This window comes from Carettochelys insculpta, chromosome 28, assembly GCF_033958435.1.
Source record: "Carettochelys insculpta isolate YL-2023 chromosome 28, ASM3395843v1, whole genome shotgun sequence".
NCBI lineage: Eukaryota > Metazoa > Chordata > Testudines > Carettochelyidae > Carettochelys > Carettochelys insculpta.
The window spans coordinates 3086337-3105884 of NC_134164.1; the positions used below are offsets into that span (position 1 = coordinate 3086337).

The 19548-nt window shown below is 45.0% G+C and overlaps 1 protein-coding gene across 1 annotated transcript in view; it reads right to left on the bottom strand.

Annotated features, from left to right (window-relative positions):
* Positions 1 to 19548, bottom strand: part of PIP4K2B (phosphatidylinositol-5-phosphate 4-kinase type 2 beta) — a 33690-nt gene that overhangs the window by 9436 nt on the left and 4706 nt on the right. Inside the window, exons 2-6 of the mRNA XM_074979014.1 lie at positions 11258 to 11355; positions 9191 to 9287; positions 3262 to 3414; positions 2466 to 2612; positions 1704 to 1742 (exon numbers count right to left, since the gene is read on the bottom strand). Of these exons, the coding sequence (XP_074835115.1) occupies positions 1704 to 1742; positions 2466 to 2612; positions 3262 to 3414; positions 9191 to 9287; positions 11258 to 11355 (534 nt within the window). The remainder of the gene's footprint in view (positions 1 to 1703; positions 1743 to 2465; positions 2613 to 3261; positions 3415 to 9190; positions 9288 to 11257; positions 11356 to 19548) is intronic.

Below are 19548 nucleotides of genomic sequence, written 5' to 3' on the forward strand. Positions count from 1 at the left end.
ATTCACAGCAGGGCTGACAGGTACCATGGGCCCTGGGGCAAGATGGTGCCGGGAGGGCCAGCTCTGCACCCCAGGATGGGTGGGGCCAAGGGTCGAAAGGGTAGGACCAAGTGACCTGGACTGATGCCCCACCTTCCTCTCTCCAGTAGTGCTCCTACAGCAGTTCAAATGGGCCTGGTGCAACTGCCCCCTTTAACTCTGCCACCACCATTGGCAGCCTGGCAATTCATACAAATATTACCTGGTGTCAGACAAGGCCAGGTAAGACAAGAGATCATAATCACAGAGTACTACCACAAAACCAGACATAACAGGGCAATTGTCAGGTGGGGTTGAATTATGCCCAGCTATTGGAGATTTAACTATGAAAAGGGAATCTCTATGGCTCATGCAAGATATCTGTAGTTTTTTTGGGAAGTCACAGCGTAGAGAGGAGACGAAATGGTCTAGGATCCCTCCATTTTCTCCTCTTGAAGACACTGTCAACGTTCCTTTTCCCACCCTTGTGCAGAATAAATTTTATGTCCACTGAGGCACATGCGGATGTGCACCACCAATTGAAACCCACACTGCAGGCTGGGGGTGCTCTGCTCAGCAGCGGAGTGGCACCTGAATCTCTCCTGTGTGGCCGCCCAAGTACTCAGCTTGCAGGGAACACAGAACGCTGTGATCAACCAATCCATGCTCCCAGCTCAGCCTTCCTGGTTAAGCAAAGTGCTGCTCCTATGTTATTAACATACCTCCAAAAAGCATCAGGGAAAAGCCTGTGGCACTGACGAAGCGTGATCCACTCCACTAAGTGGCTTTGCTATTTGTTACATCCCAGGCCCATGCGTAAGGGTTTGCACTAGGCTTCAGTCTACTACCATGAGTAGGTGCATTGATTTCAATAGTTAACAGCAGTAGTGTTAGGGGGTTTACAGGACTGAAGCCTTAAGCTGGAAGCTCTCTCGAGAAGGGAGTCTGGACCAGACTTACAAAGGGGTTTAGGCACCTAAAGATGCAGGCAGTGCTTAGTTGGATTTACCAAAATGTCTAACCCGGTTAAGTGTCTAACTCCCAATCCAGCTCCTAGCTGCAGACTGGTCTGCAAGATACTTGGCACCATGTGGGCATTGACGGGGTGTATTTCTGAAAGAGCAGAAATCTCACTGACTTTCAGTGGGACTTCGGCCCTTTTGAAAACATACTAGGTTGATCCTTGGGCCATGTTAATAACAAGGGCCCAGCTGGGACCACACCTAGTCTGCCTTTGCTTTTCTGTGCAACCCCAAAGTAAAGCCTTGCACAGTCTTTTGGGGACTAACACACTCCTGCTCCAATGGGAAATTTGGTGCAGATGATGGAAGCATTTTACTGCACCAGCCATTCAGGTTGCCAGTGTTCCCTGTAAGCTGAGTACTTGGGATGCCACCCAGCAGAGATTCAGGTGCTGCCCCACTGAACAGCAGAGTGCCCACAGCCGGCAGCCTGTGTTTCTGTTGGTGGTGCACCACTCCATATGCCTTGGTGCACATAACAAAATTTATTCCACACATAGATGGAAAAAAATTAAAGGGAACCCTGCTTGTCACCAGGCGTCACCATTTACTGACTGCTCTGTATGAAGACAATTAAACTGGCTACAGCCACACCTCCTTGTAAGCACTAATGGGAATGAAAAGTTCTTCCTAAACAGGCAAAGTAAGAGTAACAGTTCATACCTTTTCTTTGTCACTTGCTTCCCTGGACACGGTTGAGCCCTGACAAAAACAAAAGAAGGGCGACATGCCATTAATTCCTGAGGAGCAGGCATCAGCAGGTTAAATTGACCACCACTAGGGGTAAATGTACAATGCTCAGGGCAGGTAGGGGAGAACACTGCTCTTTCGAAAGTAAACCCCATCTTCAAAAGAATCCTTCTTCCCTTTATTTAATGGGAAGAAGGATTCTTTCGAAGATGGGGTTTAGTTTCAAAAGAGCATCATCTACACTGGATTTCTTCTTTTGAAAGAAGCTCTTTCAAAACTAGAATATGCAAATGAGGTGCTGAATATGCGAATATATACCTCATTTGCATAGCTCTTTCGAAAGAGGAATGCAAGTGTAGACACACCCAGACTCTCTCAAACATACAGCAGATGAAGGGAGCCCCAGTGTTAGAAGTACCATGTCCCACCTGCATTCTTGGAGCTGAAGGACTGTCAAACTTTAGAGATCCAGGACTTTCCTGTTTCTAAGTTAGGGGTCTTAATCAATATCTCCTCCTCCTTCAATGAGAGACCAGCAGACACCCCTCGTGTGTCAGCCTCAAGACATAAGCTGCTCCAGTTTCCCCAAAATTTGACAAAGTCCTTCAGCAAAAAGGAGGGTCGGGACCTTGTTCATCTAACGTGAAAATCAATGTAGAAGAAGGAAGGGCTCTTCTACAGGGAGAGGGACTTGTTTTTAAAAAATTCACCTGCCTGACCACAGATGGACCTTACCTTCAGATCGTACTTTCGATGTACTGTCAGCCTGTGACTAAACACATTCCTGGTGACGACCATGTAGGTTTCCACTCCATCCACGGTGAGTCTGTACATGCCCAGGAACTGGGGGAGGAGGGTGTTCCCATGGCATTCTACTATGAACTGAAAGAGGAATAAGAAAAAGAAGTCACACTCCAGCTCTTCAGGACTGCACAAAGTTGGTGAGAAGCTATGCGTCTGGTTCTAGCTAAGAATGGGGCTTTCTAATTCCCATCCTATACCTCTGGCTCAAGGGAAGCAAAACACACACACAAAAGTGTGTTGGGGGCACACTTCCTTGCTGGATGGAAGAGCCATTTTCACGCACACCAGGAGACCCAAATTATGTTTTTAGCTCTGCAAAACAGCATTTTCCCCCACCTCACCCACTGGGAAAGCTTTCCTAAGCACGTGTGGAAGCTTAGGAAGAAGTCTCAGTTTGCAGCTTTTGTGCATTGGCAAGCCCGTGGTTTAGTGATGTAGGGCAACAATATTTACTCTGTTAGGAGAGCCAATTCTTTGGGGGAAAGGTGAAGTTAAAAATCCCACTGTGCTCCAAAAAAGAAGAGAAGACAACACAAAGCCACTGGGCAACAACTACTCCAACGGTACAACTTCCCCTGCATGAAAGCTGTCAAGCAAGCTGGAGTTACGGTCATCCCTTCTGAATCCAAAGGTTAGCCTCAGTTTATCGGGTTCCCACTACTATTCACCAGACATGTCCCTAAGACATGGTCCACTGCCCTCTCCTCGGGTTCTAGACTCACCGTACCTGATGGTACTTCTTGAGTATGTTGTGCATCTCTGCCACATCTTCACTTGACACTGCCTTAATGACAAACCTTCGGTCGTAGGTGGTCAGGAAACGGGCCCCACATCGACCCTGGCTATCGCTGTTCACTGGGGCGCTTCGTGTTACAGAGTTCTGAAGGATGAAAATGGGGAGGGGAGAAAAGGTGCGACCTTCATGAGAGGAGACAGAGAAGGACCATCTTTTAAAGACAAGGCATCAGCTCAACAAGTCCTGCCATTCTCTGTGTATCTTCTCAACAGGATAAACAGACTTCAGAAGGACTGAGGTGTTTGTGTTTGTACAGCTCCTAGCACCATGGTACTTAGTACTTAAGATGGTACTTAAGTTGGATTCTCCACAGCACTGAAGGCAAAATCATTTATTTAGGTGCCTAGATCTGGAATCTAGGACTAATTTTTGGCCTCCATCTCAAGAAATCGACAAGCACATTTAACACCAGTGACAAAATACACATTTTGTAGCATGGAAGTCGCTTGGGATTTTTCATCCCTTCAGTTATGATGCAAGAGCTCACAACATGTAATTAGAGACTCCTTTGAGCTCCTCCAGCAAAATGAAGGACAGCCAGACTGGATATTCCTGATACACCCAGGACATAAAAACCAATTACTGTAAGAAAGAAGAATTTTTTAAAAGAATGTCTCTCTCTATCCATCATAAAGCAGCAAAAACTGGCTTAAGTCTAATTGCTTAGAAATCCTCTGCAAACCTCCTTTAAACTAAAGGCCAGTCAGCTCTTTTTGTTCTTAAGAGTTTGACTAAGGGACCTAGAGACCAGATAAAGGGTTTGTTCTTCCAACATGCAGGAAGAGCTCTTTTTATATTCCTATTCCCACCCTTAGCAACAAGACACAGTAGCTTCTCTCATCCCTTATGGCACAACTGGAACATGGAAACTGAACTGCTGAGTTGTTTCATTCTCTGATCACACCACTTAATGAACAACCCCAGGTCCCGAAGAAAGACAATACAGTGGCGCCTGAGAAATGTGGCAACTGCTATTTCCATAGTAGCCATAGGGTTGATACCTGTTCTACACAGTTTTCCCCATCCCTTAAAGGATCCCACCAGTGTTAATTTAGGACAGTTTTGCTGGTGGCAGCTGAGGTGGGGACAGGTCTGGGACAGCCAACGTTCTGGCAGCTGCCAGAGTTTTAATCATCATGCTGGATGCTGAAAGCAGGGCTAGAAGATGCAGTGCTCAAAATGCCAGATGGTTTATATTAGCACTTTCACTACTGTTGCACCAGTGGGAAATGTTTAGAAGTCTTGTGTAGTTGCCGCCTAAGACAAAAAGCTTCTTTACAATGCTGATTTATATTGTGGTAGCACCTTATGGTCCCAAACCCCATCGTAGGAAATACTTCTTAACTGTCAGCGTGGTTAAGCACAGGAATAAATTGCCTGCGGAGGTTGTGGAATCTCCATCACTGGATATATTTAAGACCAGGTTAGAGAAACTGCTATCAGAGATGATCTAGATGTTTCCTGCCGAGAGTGCAGGGGTTGTTTTAATAACCTCCCGAGGCTCCTGGCAGTTCTAGTATTCTACGATGCTATCCTGCAAGGCCCTGTGCAAACACATGACAGTCCTTGCCCCAAAGAACTTACAGTCTCAGCAGCATTGGCAGGTAAGTGATTGTAAGCTTGTGTTCTGATCTTTGTCCACCCCTCGCTGCTGTGTGCTCCTCAGTCTGCAGTAAACTAATACCACGACCATTTGTTATTTTGCCCTTAGCCATTACTGCAGCCTCCCCCCCGCTGCAACTCCTCTGCCCTGTTCTCACTTCTATTATCCTACCATGTGAATGTGCTAGGCGCTGCATGTACGTACAGGAAGAGACTGTGCATGACTCAGAGACCTTGCTATGTAGGGAGAGAGTGAGGAAGGATTCTCCCCCGCCCCAATTTTACAAGCTGGGTAGTTGAGGCACAGAGTGACTTGTCCAAGGTCCAACAGAGAGTCTGTGGCAAAACTGGGCACTGAAGTCTGATCTCTCTTCTGGCTAAAGGGCCTTCTTTTCCTCTTCTAAAGAAGAATACCTCCTTCCCCCACAGCCCTGGACATTGTTTTATGCATAAGAGGGAAACTATCATTTTATCAGACTCTGAAACATTTCACATTAATTTGAAATTTCCTTATATTTAGCTATAGAAGCTTATTCTTACACCTGCACGTGTGCTTTGAAATGTGTATCCCTCCAAAGGATGTTATTGCGCCAAACGTACATGCATTTTCTGGATCCCAGCTCCAGACAACAACATATTTTTATGCCAGTAATTACTACTGCTCTCTCTTATCCACCCACGTTGCTTTTTGAAAGCGTACTAGCAGGGGTGCATGGGCCACGGGGGCGAACAGAGTCTGCTGTGAACTAGAGGGGTTTCCAGTTACAAACTAAAAAATAAGACTTGGGGAGAGAGGTTTCCTTTGTGAAGGACACAGTTTAATGCCCCTCGCTTTAAGGCAGTCCGGGAAAAACTCACTTCCTGCCAACTGCCTAGACACGGTTAGGAAAGGCGGGAGAAATCGCTTCTTGCTGACACTTGCAGCTTGGATGTGTGCTAGCTCACACAGCACCATCTCCCAGTTGCCACCGTCAAGCTGATTTCCCTTCTTTTAGCAGAGACAGAAAACAGAAATCCTGATTGGTTGTGGTCACAGTGATCCCTATCCCTCTTGGAGTAGGGATGTTAACATGCACATTCCTGGCCAAATTCCCACTCAAATAATTCCATTCTACCTGCCTGTCACCTTGCTGAAATGTCAGCTGAATGCAGCATTCTTCACTTCCTGTTCCACACAGTCTCAGTCAAACTGTGTGCTGTTAAACAGCTGACACTGTTCCACCTCCGAGGTGGGAGAAATCATTCTTTCAGAGAGACAGGCGCTCTAAGTGCCAGATGAGGCAGGAGAGGAAATTGTCACAATAATGGTGTTCCTGGACAGGTTACTCTCTATTACTCAGAATTGCTTCCTAAGGGAAGAGTATCTAGGCTCCATGAAAACAGGCTCAGGCAGATTAGCCAGAGGACAAAAATAACCACAGAGGGAAAAGCAGCTAGCAGCGAACAAGTAAACAGATGCAAGAGACGCTGACTTGTGTGAAACCAACACCCACGCAGCTATTTCTTACAGCCAACCCTCTGCACATCAGCGAGAGTCTGGACAGCTTTGTCCAAGCTTCCACCTCGCGGTCTGGAGAAAGGCTGGGGTGAAATCATGCCAAGGGGCTGGGCAGCGCAGTCACCTCCTCTGCCAGTAGAATGCAATCGCTGTACAGAGAACGTCTCACAGCAGGATGGGGGAAACCCAACAAAGGCTGGCGTGGTGCAGCCAGGACCTTGCATATCATGAAAAAGAGGGACTAGTCGATCTCTGATGACTGTCTTACATGGGTTCTCTCCCAACATCACTGAGCCTCCAAAGATGATACTGAAAAATCCATGTCTGCCTAGACCCTAGCAAGCTGTACATCACAACCACTCAGACCATCCTGCTCCAAGGACACAGCTCCCCCAACCCCAAACAACAGGCAGTCTGTTAAGTGCAGTTGCGTCCACTATTAGCAAGCACATTAGGCAGCTTTAGTATTTGAAAAGCAACATCAATGACCTTAGTATAAGTTTTTCCTGCTTTGTTTCTTAATACCAGTAGTCAAGAATATCTGATGCTTGCACTTTAAGCGTAACCTGCCTTTTATGGAACAATCTCAAAATTCCTCACCAATATTAAGACTGTGTCTACACTTGCATTCTTCTTTCGAAAGAGGTATGCGAATGAGAGAAATTGAAAATGCAACTGAGGCACAGATTTGAATACCTGGCACCTTATTTGCATATTCTTATTTCAAAATAGCTTCTTTTGAAAGAAGAAAACCAGTGTAGATGCTGCTCTTTCAAAAGTAAACCCCATCTGTGAAAGAATCCTTTCTCCCATTTAAAAAAAAAAAAAAAAAAAAAAAGGGAAGAAGGATTCTTTCGAAGATAGGGTTTACTTTCAAAAGAGCAGCAGCTACACTGGTTTTCTTTCAAAAGAAGCTATTTTGAAATAAAAATATGCAAATGAGGTACCAGATATGCAAAGCTGCACCTCATTTGAATTTTCAATTTCCCTCATTCGCATACGTCTTTCAAAAGAAGAATGCAAGTGTAGATACAGCCTAAGTGGTTTCAGAACAGCTGCAATGGGGAAAGTCAACATTAAGTAAGAAATCCTGTTCAACCTGTGATTCTGTGGCAGAGCTGAGATTACACAGCCCAGGAGACATGACTTTTGCACCTTTGCTAACCACTAGACTAGGTGGCTTCTCAGACCAGTGTACAGGCAGTGTGGGAGCATCAGGTGTCGAAAAAGGTTTCAATTGCAATTTTTTTTATTTTTTTTAAAAACAACTTATTATAGTAAATAAAAAGTTCTGAAAAATTCCCAGCAGCACCTTGTTAGAGAAATTCCTTATTTGTGACAGAACCCAGTGTCATGGATAAACACTTTGCTCTTACACAACAGAGGCTCGATAAGCAGCAACATGCAGAATAGCTTCATGTTCAGTAAGTCTGGTGGGAAGCATGCTGAAAGGGGAAACAGAGAGGTTACAGCATGAGAGGAGGAGCCTGGAGAATCTGTGTTCCATTTTGCTGAATAACTTTGTTGGGGCAGGGCTACACTAGACCTTAAGGTTGATCCTAGATACCCAGTTCCAGATATGACAATTCCAGCTATGCAATGGGCGTATTGACAATTGACTTATCTGGCCGTCCTCACTGAGGGAGGTCAACAGGGGAAACTCTCCCATACTTCTTGCCAGAATAAGAGGTACAGGGGTCAACTGTCAACCCCTACAGTTCGACTTTGCACATCCCCAATAGGCGCACAAAATTGAACCCTAGATATTTCAAATGTAAATATCTGAAATCATGAAAGTTACCATTTTTAAAACCCTATGACCAGCAAATTGACCAAAATGGACATTGACTTAGTAGTGCCCTAGGGATAACTGAGAAATAATTAGAGAATTGTGATATTTTTTGGAAAAATATTACCAGGACACAGCAGTTTATTAATGCTTTTAGGAGTAGGAGCAGAAAATTCCCCGGGGGGGGCGGTGTATTTTTACAAGTAGATCATATACACCAAACTATAATCAAGTATTAGGTTTAAACAATACATCATTCCGATGGTAATGTGTCACCCTCAGCAACTGGCAGCTTTCAAAGAATATTTACGTACACATACACTCATCAGACCATCACTGGCACAATGTCAACAGTTATCCACCACTACAGAGCTGCAAAGATAAGCTGCTTTAATTGCCTGACACTTGGACTGATAAAGGTCACCCTGCTATCAAAGCTTTCCTGTTTAAAATCTGTTTTATCTAATTTAAGAGGCCTCTTATCTCCCTGCCTGTCAAGTATTTTTCTACCTCTTCCAACTAAAAACCACAAATAAGAAGGCAGGTTCAGTTACATCAGGAGTTGTAAACACTCTGATAACCAAACTGAAGGAAAACTATCGGGTGGTTTCCCTGCTCCCACATCTGAGACACACTTGAATGGTCAGAGCTGTCCTCCTAGGACAAGTCCCAAATGCAGCACATCGTGCTAAAACCCTGCTACAAGTATAATCACTCGGCACATTCACTTTGTTAAAAGGGAACCCTACTCTGCAAACAGAACACACCTCCTTTCCAGTGTCAAAACAAAAAGCAGTCAAGTAGCACTTTAAAGACTAGCAAAATGGTTTATTAGGTGAGCTTTCGTGGGACAGACCCACTTCTCCAGACCATAGCCAGACCAGAAGCCTACAAACCCAAATGCTGTGAATATCTAGACTCATGCAAACTCTGTGAGAGGATGTTTGTGGGTTTTTTTTGAACTTCCATACCTGATAATCTTGATCATCGATCCCAAATCTTTCTCGGAGGTTTCGGAACACCATCGGGCAGTACTCCTTAAATTTAAAACGGCTCGGCAAGTTCTCCCTAAGACAAACAGCAAGTTATTCCTGTGCAGCAAACACTACAGTACAATTTAAAAAAAATGTCTCTGATCTAAGCTCCTTCCACTTCTCAGCTGTGCGTGAATTATTGTTCCCTGATAGCCTCATGCTGCAAACACCCTTCCTATGCAACTGGTCCTATTAAATTCTGTAGGTTTAGGGCACTATGATAATACACATCATAAGTAACAACTCATGAAAAGGTCCAAGTACTTAAGCATTTTCTAAATTTGGAGCTTTGTTGGCAAGCTCCTTGTGAGAGGCTGCTCATCTCCTATGGTTGTGAAGCACTTTGTCAACTCACAGCGAAGTGGGCTTTTAGCAGTCATTAGGAGAGCCTAATCCAAAACCAAAGTAAGTTTCTACTCGAAGTCCAAAAATTTTACACATAGAAGCTTTGAGTCCACATTGAAAATGCTGCAATATACACTTGACAATCTACAGCACGATGCCCTTTTGTTCTCAATTATTTAGAAGCTGTGTGCATCATTTTCACCATTTTGCACATAAGAGAACTGAAGTGTGGAGCTGTGCAATGATTTGTTCACCAGCACAGTGCAAGTGATCCAGGTCTCACACTTCTGTTTCTGTGCCCGAACCACTGCACAGGACAGCTTCCTTAATCCAGAACAAGGCTTTCAAGCAAAGGAAAGTACATCTCTACAGAAACCTGTTCATTCCCGGAGGCTAATTTCAGCAAATGTCATTTGTCTTTTTTGACTACATGGAAGAATGACTTGCCCTCTTCTGCAAGCCCAGATTTCATGGAGTAATTCTCCCCCTCTTGTTCTTGTTTGTTGCTTTTGTTCTGCTCAATAATTCAAATGTACCTTGCAAAAAATCATGACTGTTTAAATGAAAAGCCGTGGAAAGCAGTCCCCTTGTTCCAGAACAGAACGTGAGGACTTTGAAGGGTTAGGAGGAGATCCGTTACTGGCAGTTGGTTAATAGTCACGGGACAGAGAGTGAATGAAAGCTCCTGTCTTACTCCTCTCAACCCACAATCCAAGATCCTCTTGCCCAGCCCTCTCCCTCAGTTAAGGCAGCAGGAGAGGCTACCATAGTTATTCAGTCCCAGGGCTCTGCCCACTGAAGGAGGAGCAGAGAAGATGGTCCTACCAAAACCTCTTACATGCACTCTGCTAGAACTACACCAATACATATGAACAGAAATCACAACAGCGAAACACTGCACCCCTGTAGAACTTAAGTCTGCCTCCAAGCAACACATACATTCTCCAGAGCTAATCACTGAGAGATGGGGATAAGAAACAAGACCTAGAGGGTGACTAGTTTTGCTCAGAGCCAGATAATATATTGTCACTCTCGATACCAGTTACGCCTATTGGTTGGGATCACTTCGAAAAGCAGGATCTTTGTTGGTGTCTGTCCAGTTCCCAGGGACAAGAGTCCAGAGCACTGAGCCCCCACCTTGTCAGCAACCGCAGCAAAGAGCCAAAGGGGTTATACAGAATCAATCTCTTCATTCCCCCCACCCCCCAGAGGTGGTCTCTTTGGGGCAAGTTGGAGGCAGACAGGTAAGGCAGTGTGGGAGGAGGGGGAAGGTATTTGGCCTTAGGGGCTGGACTGATGGCCCTCCACTAGCACTAAAACAAATTAAATCCTACACCCAGCCCAGTAACAACACATCTGTGATTACAGCGCTACCCTTTCTTTATCATGGCACTGACGGCACAGCCACATCACCATCCCCTTCCTCTGTGTGAGTGGCCAAAGCCAGACAAGTTAGCACGGCACCGACAGAATGCCCAGTTCCCTGCTTAGCAGGTTTGGCATGTCACGCAGATGAGCGGATTTCACACGATGACAGCTTCTCTCTTTACAAAAGCACAGGGAAATACACGAACTGGTATCTATCTGCCAACCCTCACGGCCAGCAGGTGGCTTTCTCAACAGGCAAAATGAACAGGAAGGGCAGGGGAAGCCACTCACTTGTTGAAAAGATGATTGTCCACTTTAATCTTACTGTAGGCTTTAAAGTCATCTGGCATTAACATGACAGGGACAGGAACATTGCTTAGTTCATTGATCTGTAAGAGAAAAGGAAAACAAACAAGAATCAGAATGTGACTCAGAAACCCCAGGGGTTTACTGGTTGCCTCAGAAAGCTTTGGCTGTTGTTTAAGACTTGCTAGAAACCAACTTGAAAGCAATACAATTCATTACACTTTTAAAGCACATTTCTATGCTGAACAGATCTGGGAAAGTGCTGTGGTTTCATGCTTAAAAGGGCATTGCAGCCAGAGACGTGGCAAGTTCACTTCCAGCCAGCTTCTGCTCTGCATTGTTCAAGGCTGCTACAATTTGCTATCTTTCTATCGATCACCTAAGGAAAGATTCCAGAACAAAGATTTAACCATATACAGCAAGACACCACTCAGATTTTCTGTTTCTACACTGTTCTCTCTTTAGGGCAAAAGCCTCACTAGCAACAAACTCCAATACTAGTTCTCACCATTACCAATAAAGAGTTAGACAGTGACCAACATTCTGGATTGATTCTCTCTAGCAATGCAGCTGTCTCAGCGATACTATCTCCTTCCTCCGTTGGCTGTTGTAGCTCTTCTCCCCCTCTCTCCCCTGGGATGAATCACTCCACTGGCTCTCTGTTGTTTCCTGTTCATGTATGGCAACCACAGGAATATATAGAAACAGGCAAGTGGGTATTCAGCTGCCACACTGCAGAATAGCAAATTTTGAGAAAGCCATGGTGAACATTCAGCCCTTTGCATCATGGTCTGAAAGAGCTTATCGGAGAGCTACTATAATATGCTAAATGAACCAACTCAATAAGAAACAGCAAAGCTGGACTGTTCCCAGTGACACATTGAACCACTCTTTGCAAGCAATCCCCTCTATTTCAGTTTTGCCTAAACCCAGAAGTTTGCTCAGACTAAGACAAGTCCAATTATTATTCATTCACTTGGAATTCACAGTGGCCACATCAGTTCCCACTCACTGATCTGGTATTAACCTGGTGGATTTAGAAAGTAATTCCACTGCAATTCAATTACCATTGTTATTTTAAAATGCGCCTGCTATAATCCAGCAATACTTGAAGGGAAGCAGCCTGCCCTTGTATGTAAAGCAGTGGGTTGGGAGCCAGGAGAGCTAGCATCTGATCCCGATTTTTTCCTCGAGGCCTTGGATAAAAATCACAATCTCAGAGCTCCTCAGTTTCCCCAGGTATAAAACAAGGATGATATTTCTTCACCTTTTGGGTCAACTGCAAGGTTTAATTCACTGGTTGCAAAAAAACATGAAGATTTGCCAACAGAAGGAACTAGAAATGGCCAAAATGTTATCTAACCCATTCCAATATCTTGGCAAACAATCACTGAGCAAACATCTTTTTTCCCCATCTCTTTTCTCATGTTGTTGCCAATGAAATAAATGCACAAACTGAGGAGCCAGACACTGGACTGCATTTTCAGTGCAATATCAGGCATGTTCCCAAAGAAAACAACATGAAAGCATGGAAGTAAAGGTAGCAACACTAGACAAAATTGCCCAGGTGACTGGACTGAGCATTGACAAGGGACAGACCAAGACACTCAAATCAAGAGAAGAAAGCGTTGATGGCTAGGCCACACTAGCCAAAAACCATCATCCAGCACAGGCCATCAAGCTCTCACATGAACCCACAAGGAAAACACAAATGAGGAAGACTTTGGACAACATGGAGATCTACTGAGAAAGAAGGACAACAACTGGGGTACTCCTGGAGTCAGCTAAAAGTTCTGTCCTGAGACAGAGTGAAGTGGAGGAGATGTGTAGATGACCTGTGCTCCATGCAGAGTACAAGCACTTAAGTAAGTCAAGTCAGTCTCAAAGAAAAACAACTATTAAGAGAAAAAACTCAGGAATCAGGAAGGAGGGAGAAAAGTAAAAGGGTCATTGGTTAAATTTGGAGGGAGAAGCTCTTTAAACTACTGCCCAGTATTTACTTCGTAGAAGCATCAGGGGATGATCCCCACTTAGATGAAGTGTTTTGTTGTGTCTGAGCAGTACCACACAGATGAATGAATAAATAATGTTACATGCTGCCTAACATTTGTAAATTGCTATGGAGCAAAGAGACTGATACTCTCACTACGTATGCTAAAAGCCTGAGCCTGGACGGAGCAGATACCAAATACCGTGTGCTGCAGTGCAAAGTGAAAGGAGAGGACCCAGGAAGGGGGTGAGCAGTCCCATAAGTCTGCATTAATAAGAGGTGCTGTGTGCAGCTTCCAAGCTAGCTTGCCTAGTGGGAGGGAACTACTAAATCACCTCTCCGGAGACTTACCCATTTCCAGGCCCTTTTTATCCTGCTGCATGGTGAGAGCTGGCAAGCCATAATCGGCTTGTTCAAGCACAGACCTCATGAAGACTGCCAAAGACAGCACTGCAGTCTTCTTCACACCCAGAGAGATATCCAAAGCTAACCGCTGTGAGGAAAAGGGAATCTGAAGATGGCTAAGATTTACGTATCAACTGCTCCCTGGTGAAAGGTAAAAAGATTTTAGCCCACCTGTGTTTGTCCTGGCTTTTGCCACACCGGCTTTTCCTGATCGAACCCTTTCAACTGATGGTAGGATCTACACTCAGCCTCCTTCAAGCCTCATTCAAAGCCCAGGGCGTGGTTTTATTCTGCATGGCATTGCAACAGTTCGACCCTTCAACCGCACCAAGCGGGCACCTGGGGAGTTGCACATGGCATGTCTAAAGCCATTGGACTCATGTGGTCAGAGACATTTCTACCGATTCTAGTCAATGTATTCATAAACGATCAGGAGAAAGGGGTCAACAGCGAGGTGGCAAAATCTGATGCTGATACCAAACTGCTCCAGATAATTAAGTCCAAAACAGACTGAGAAGAGCTTCAAAAGGTTTTCACAAAACTAGGTGACCAGGCAACAACATGGCAGAAGAAATTCAACATTGATAAATGTAAAGTAATGTACACTGGAAAACATAACCCCAACTACCTGTACAAAATGATGGGGACTAAATTAGCTGTTACCACTCAAGAGAGAGATCTTGGAGTCATTGTGGAAAGTTCTCTGAAAACAACCGGTCAATGTGCAGTGGCAGTCAAACAAGCAAACAGAATGCTGGGCATCATCAAGATAGGGACAGAGAACATCTTCTGGCCTCTATAAATCCACTGCACTCCCACCTCTTCAATACTGCATGCAGAGGTGGTCTCCTCATTAGGTTTAAACAAATGGTGGCAGGGGGCAGCTGGGGAGGCTGTGCACTGGGGCTACTTTGGCCTGCCTGGCCACAGCATCATCACTGGCGTGGGTCACTCCAGTGCGGCCATAGTAGCCTCCGTCCACAGAAGCGCAGCCGGAGAACGCTGCAGGCAGGGGCTCTCCAGCCTGCCTGAAGCAGCCCTGTCTGCAGCAGGGGGGCTGCTCCAACCCAGTTGGCCTGGATGGGCCTCCCCAGCCCCCAGCCTGCACCCACCCCCTGGGGCCACCACAGATCCTCCTAGGGATCTCAATGCTCTTTTAAAGAGTGACTTTATGCTTCACAGCCCACTTGAAAGGAGGGTATTACAATCCCACACTGAACATGGCTAGTGAGCTGCTGCTCTAAGAGGACAGGGCCCCCTGAGAATACCACCTCACAAAGTGATCAACACAACAGATAGCTGAACAGGTGTTTGTAGTCCTGGTGTTCACAAGTTATGTGCCTCTAAAACGATGTCAGATCTCCACCAGTCCCTCATTCTCAGTATTGGTCCAACATAGAATATAGCAACTCCCAGGCCTTCCAGTAGCGTGACCCACATACCCTGCTACTACAACAGAGAACTGTCATTTTTACCTCCTTTTTTAGGATCTGAAGGACAAGGAGAAGCTACTGCCCTCACACCGCCTTTGAAAGTTCATGTCAGAACCATTGCCACTGGTTTCCATGCACTCGTCTTTTCCCACCAAGTCATAAGAATGTGAGAGCTGACATATGGGGTCAGATGAGGGTCCATCTTGCTCAGGATCCTGTCTTTGGTAGTAGCTTGTACTAAAGCTCTCGGAGAGTGTACAGAACAGGGCAAGTACATAGCAATCCACCCAGTCTTCCATTCCCAGCTTCTGACACTTGCAAGCGCTGGGTTTGCTTGAGGATGACCTTGGCCCTGAGCAGCGTTCCCTGTAAGCTGAGCGCGTGGGTGGCTGCCCAGGAGAGATGCAAGTGCCATCCAGCTGATCAGCACAGCATGCACAGGACAGAGCAGGTGTTTCAACTGGTGATGAACTCCTGCACGTGCCTTGGTGCACCCAACAAAATTTATTCCACACACAGATGAAAAGGGAAAAAAAAAAGAGAGGGAACGCTGCCCCCGACCATCCTGGTTAATGGCCATTGAACTCTAAAAGGCACGCCAAAAAAAACACAAAACCAGCTCTCTTCCAAAGGGCCATAAAGCATAGTCCTCTCCGAGGCATGACAGTAATACTACATGCTAAAGCTTAACTACAAAGAAGTGGAACTACAAAGACAGGCTATTGTAGCCACATATTTACACTTCTCTCCTCACCATAGTATCTGAGTGCCTTCCAACAGTGCATTAAACAAGGTGACTAACATCTGTCACGTCTGTTCTCTCATCTGCTCCCCAAGGAGAGCAGTGTGTGCAGGAGATTTTTACATGCATTGTACATCCACACACACACACACACGTTCCTATGTATTTATGTTGATGACAGCAAAATCAAAGAAATATGCAGTGGGCACATAAGGTGGGGAGGTTTATGATGGCCATTGCTTTCTGAGGCAGTTCATTCAAATGTGTTGGACCAGCCCCCAAGAAAATTGTCTCCTGCACTGGTGAGGTTTAACACATTTTGTAGAAACTCCCTTTGTGCCAGAGAGGTGAAATTGTCAGCCACCGTCTTTACCTCAAGAATTTTAACTTATTTATTTATTTAGACATTCTGGGCTTGAGCCCCAGAGCCAAGAACCAAGACTTTGAATCTGACTCAATCATCTGTGGGAAGCCCATGCTGAGAGAAGAGGACAGATCTGTGTTGGCTGCTGCATGTTTGTTAAAGAGACACTGAGATTCTCCTTTCAATCAGTGCATTTGTTGCATTCAATCCCATCTATTACATGCTATCTACTATCCCAGACCCTAGGGACTCAGAGAACGGATACTTTCATACCTGTTAGTTGGTTGGAAATACAACTTGTAGGGGGCCACCCTCCCCACACCAAAAAGACTTTTTAGAATAAATCTAATCTTAGGTGGTCTTGAACAATAAGCTGTTACTTTCAGCATTTTTGGGCTGAGTACATTTTGTTCTGTGCACCAAGGCATGTGTGGATGTGCACCACCCATAGAAACACAGGCTGCCGTCTGTCATGGCTGTGCACGCTTTGCTAACCAGCTGGGAGCTGCTGAATCTCTCCAGAGTGGCCACTCTAGCGCTCAGCTTTCAGGGAACACTGGACACTTTACATGGCCCATTATGCCTTTTTAAATTGCCACTGAACTTTCTATCCCCATTCCCAGAGCGAGCACAGCATAATAAAGATTCAAAGTGGAGACACTACCCGCCCCAAGCCCTGCTCAATAAAGTAATGCTGGTAAGAGGGGCATGCCCTGCTACTGCTGCTCATTCTGTATCTGCCCTGTTGTATTTTTGCCAGAGTTTAATCAATCTGTCATCAATCCTCTTCCCCGGATTTCTGTTGTAAATTCAAATTTAAATAGGATGACGCATGCCAGTCATCTTAAGCAATTTAAAGCCAAAAGCACCGGTTATGTGAGAATCTGGAGGGCAGGTTGCAGGGTTTAGCAACAGGTCACACTTCAGATCCAGCTATATGACAACATCTCAGATGGAAAAGTCAATGCAACAAAGAGTGAACGCTTCTGATTTCACGTGGGTGTGTGAACAATACTATTAGCTAAGACATGCAATTTCCTCCTTTGTGCAAGATAAAATGTAAACAGCTCATATTGCTCTGTAAATGCACCAGCAGGGCAAGCTGAGGTATTCTTTAGTGCCTTGAATTCTTGGGCAGCCATAATCAATAGGATTTTGCATGTATTCGCAGTGGGTAATTCATCCTTTTTACCAAGGGTGATTTCTTATTGACTAAGACACATCAATATTCTTTGTCGTTCAGGGCCAGCTGTTCCCAGGATAAACAGGAAAAGCATAATTTCATTTCAAAACCTGACTCTAGCCTCAAAGTAGCAATTACCATTAGTAAATTGATGGGACAACACAATTTGTTTACTAACAAGAACCAAATGACGGAGTATTCAAGTCTACTTTCTAGGATTCTTTATGGCAGGAATGTGCTCAAAAAATAAAAAATACTTTGTTCTCCTCTAGTGCCTTTCAGCCAGGGAATGCAAAGCATTAATCGAGCTTTACGACACTCTAACCAGGTAGGTAAAGGACCTATGGAGGGATCACTTTCACCAATGCTGAGCTGTAACCACAGCTGGCATGGAATACAACCTCTCAAGAGCAGAGTGTACTATTGCGCAATGGCGTAGGAGAGAAAGTGAAGAATATTATACACAACTGAAACCCCAGGGTGTGGGTTTGTTTGAGAAAAGGATGAGATTTTCTGAGCTAAAGTGTGATTAGAAAGGTTATGCTATGGGATTCTTCATAATCACAAAACGTGAATCTTGGTTCTACATCTCATCCCAGAGATGGAGCCTCCTGCAGGAAGGTATGCAGGCCTTAGCACCACCTTCTGATACGGTTACGTTACCAATTAATGGAAGGGCATCTCCTAGCGACAATGAACACACCTCTTTGTGAAGCAGCTCAGTGATCTCCATTGACCTGGCCCAACCCTGACTACCTTGTGAGCTGTGATGGAATCTGCCCAATGTGCTAGGGTTGTAGGCCATGAGATCACTCAGCCCAGTTTTTCTGGTATATGTAACATGCTCATGTGACCCTAATCACAGTAGTCCTCTTACAATCTTTAATGTATGTAACCTCTCAAGCCCCTTGTGAGATAGGTAATTGCCATTATTCCCACGTATACACAATAGGGAACCAAGACACAGAAAGAGAAAGTGACTCACCCTAGGTCACAAGGTTAAACAGCAGCAGAGCGAGAAACAGACGTGGTCAGAATCCAACCCACTAAACTCTATCTGCCTTCATTATCTGAAGACAAAGTTTCCAAATACATTTCGTTGCAACTTGGAGTCAGAGAAGGGCAAAGATCAAGAATCTCTGGCCTAGATTATTGATGCTGGGTATCATTCCAGTTGCTGTATGCTGCACCCCCTGCAGGTCAGTTACAGCCACAAAAGAAACAATCAGTATTACAGATGTTATGAATATTGGCATATGGTAGGCTGAGTGCATCAGTTTAGTGGACTTTAGCACTCAGTATACAGGCTGAACCTCTCTCATCCAGCACTCTCAGGACCTGACTGGTGCTGAAAGAGAGAATTTGCTGGACAATGGGCGGTCAATATTACCTAGCACATTGCCAACACTTCCACTGCTTACTGGGCTCTCAAAGACTTTTAGGGGTAAATTACAGCTAGATATTCACACAGAACACTGAGAGCCAAGACTGGTGGCTGCAAACAAACTTTATGGGATGACAGAAAACTTGGCTGCACCTGTAAGTGGTCATCTGGCTAACCAAAATCATGCTGGATTAGAGAGGTTCAACCTGTACTGCAGATACTTCTTTGGGCCAGAATTTATACAGCATATCAAACACAATACAGGACAGAGGCATGTGCTTCAAATCCCAGTTTTGCTCTTTGGACTGAATGCCAAATACCTGCCTTCTGTACTAGCTAAGCACAAAATCCCAGCGATCCTGTGAGACTGGGTGATGCTTCAGCCAATAAATGGTAATTCAAGAAGAGAGAATAAAGTCATTAGCAAGATGCAAAGAGACAGTTTCACAAATATACAAATTACAAAGGAAATGCACCTGCTTGCACCAGATCAGAAGCCAGCCCTTTGTTCCCACCAAGCACCACAGATCTACAGCTCACTGAACAATGCCTAATGATCTACACAGATACAGCTCAGCAACATGCAGAAACAGGGAGAAACACTCACCACCACTGGCAAACACATGAATCCCAACATATGCTCTAACCAGTACCTTACAATGAGAACTATGATCTCACTGCTTGCACAGAACACCGTCGCTCCATAAGCGTAGTTACTCCCTGCAAGAATGTCACCACAAGTCAATATTTTCACCTCTGTTCCCATCTTGGTGTA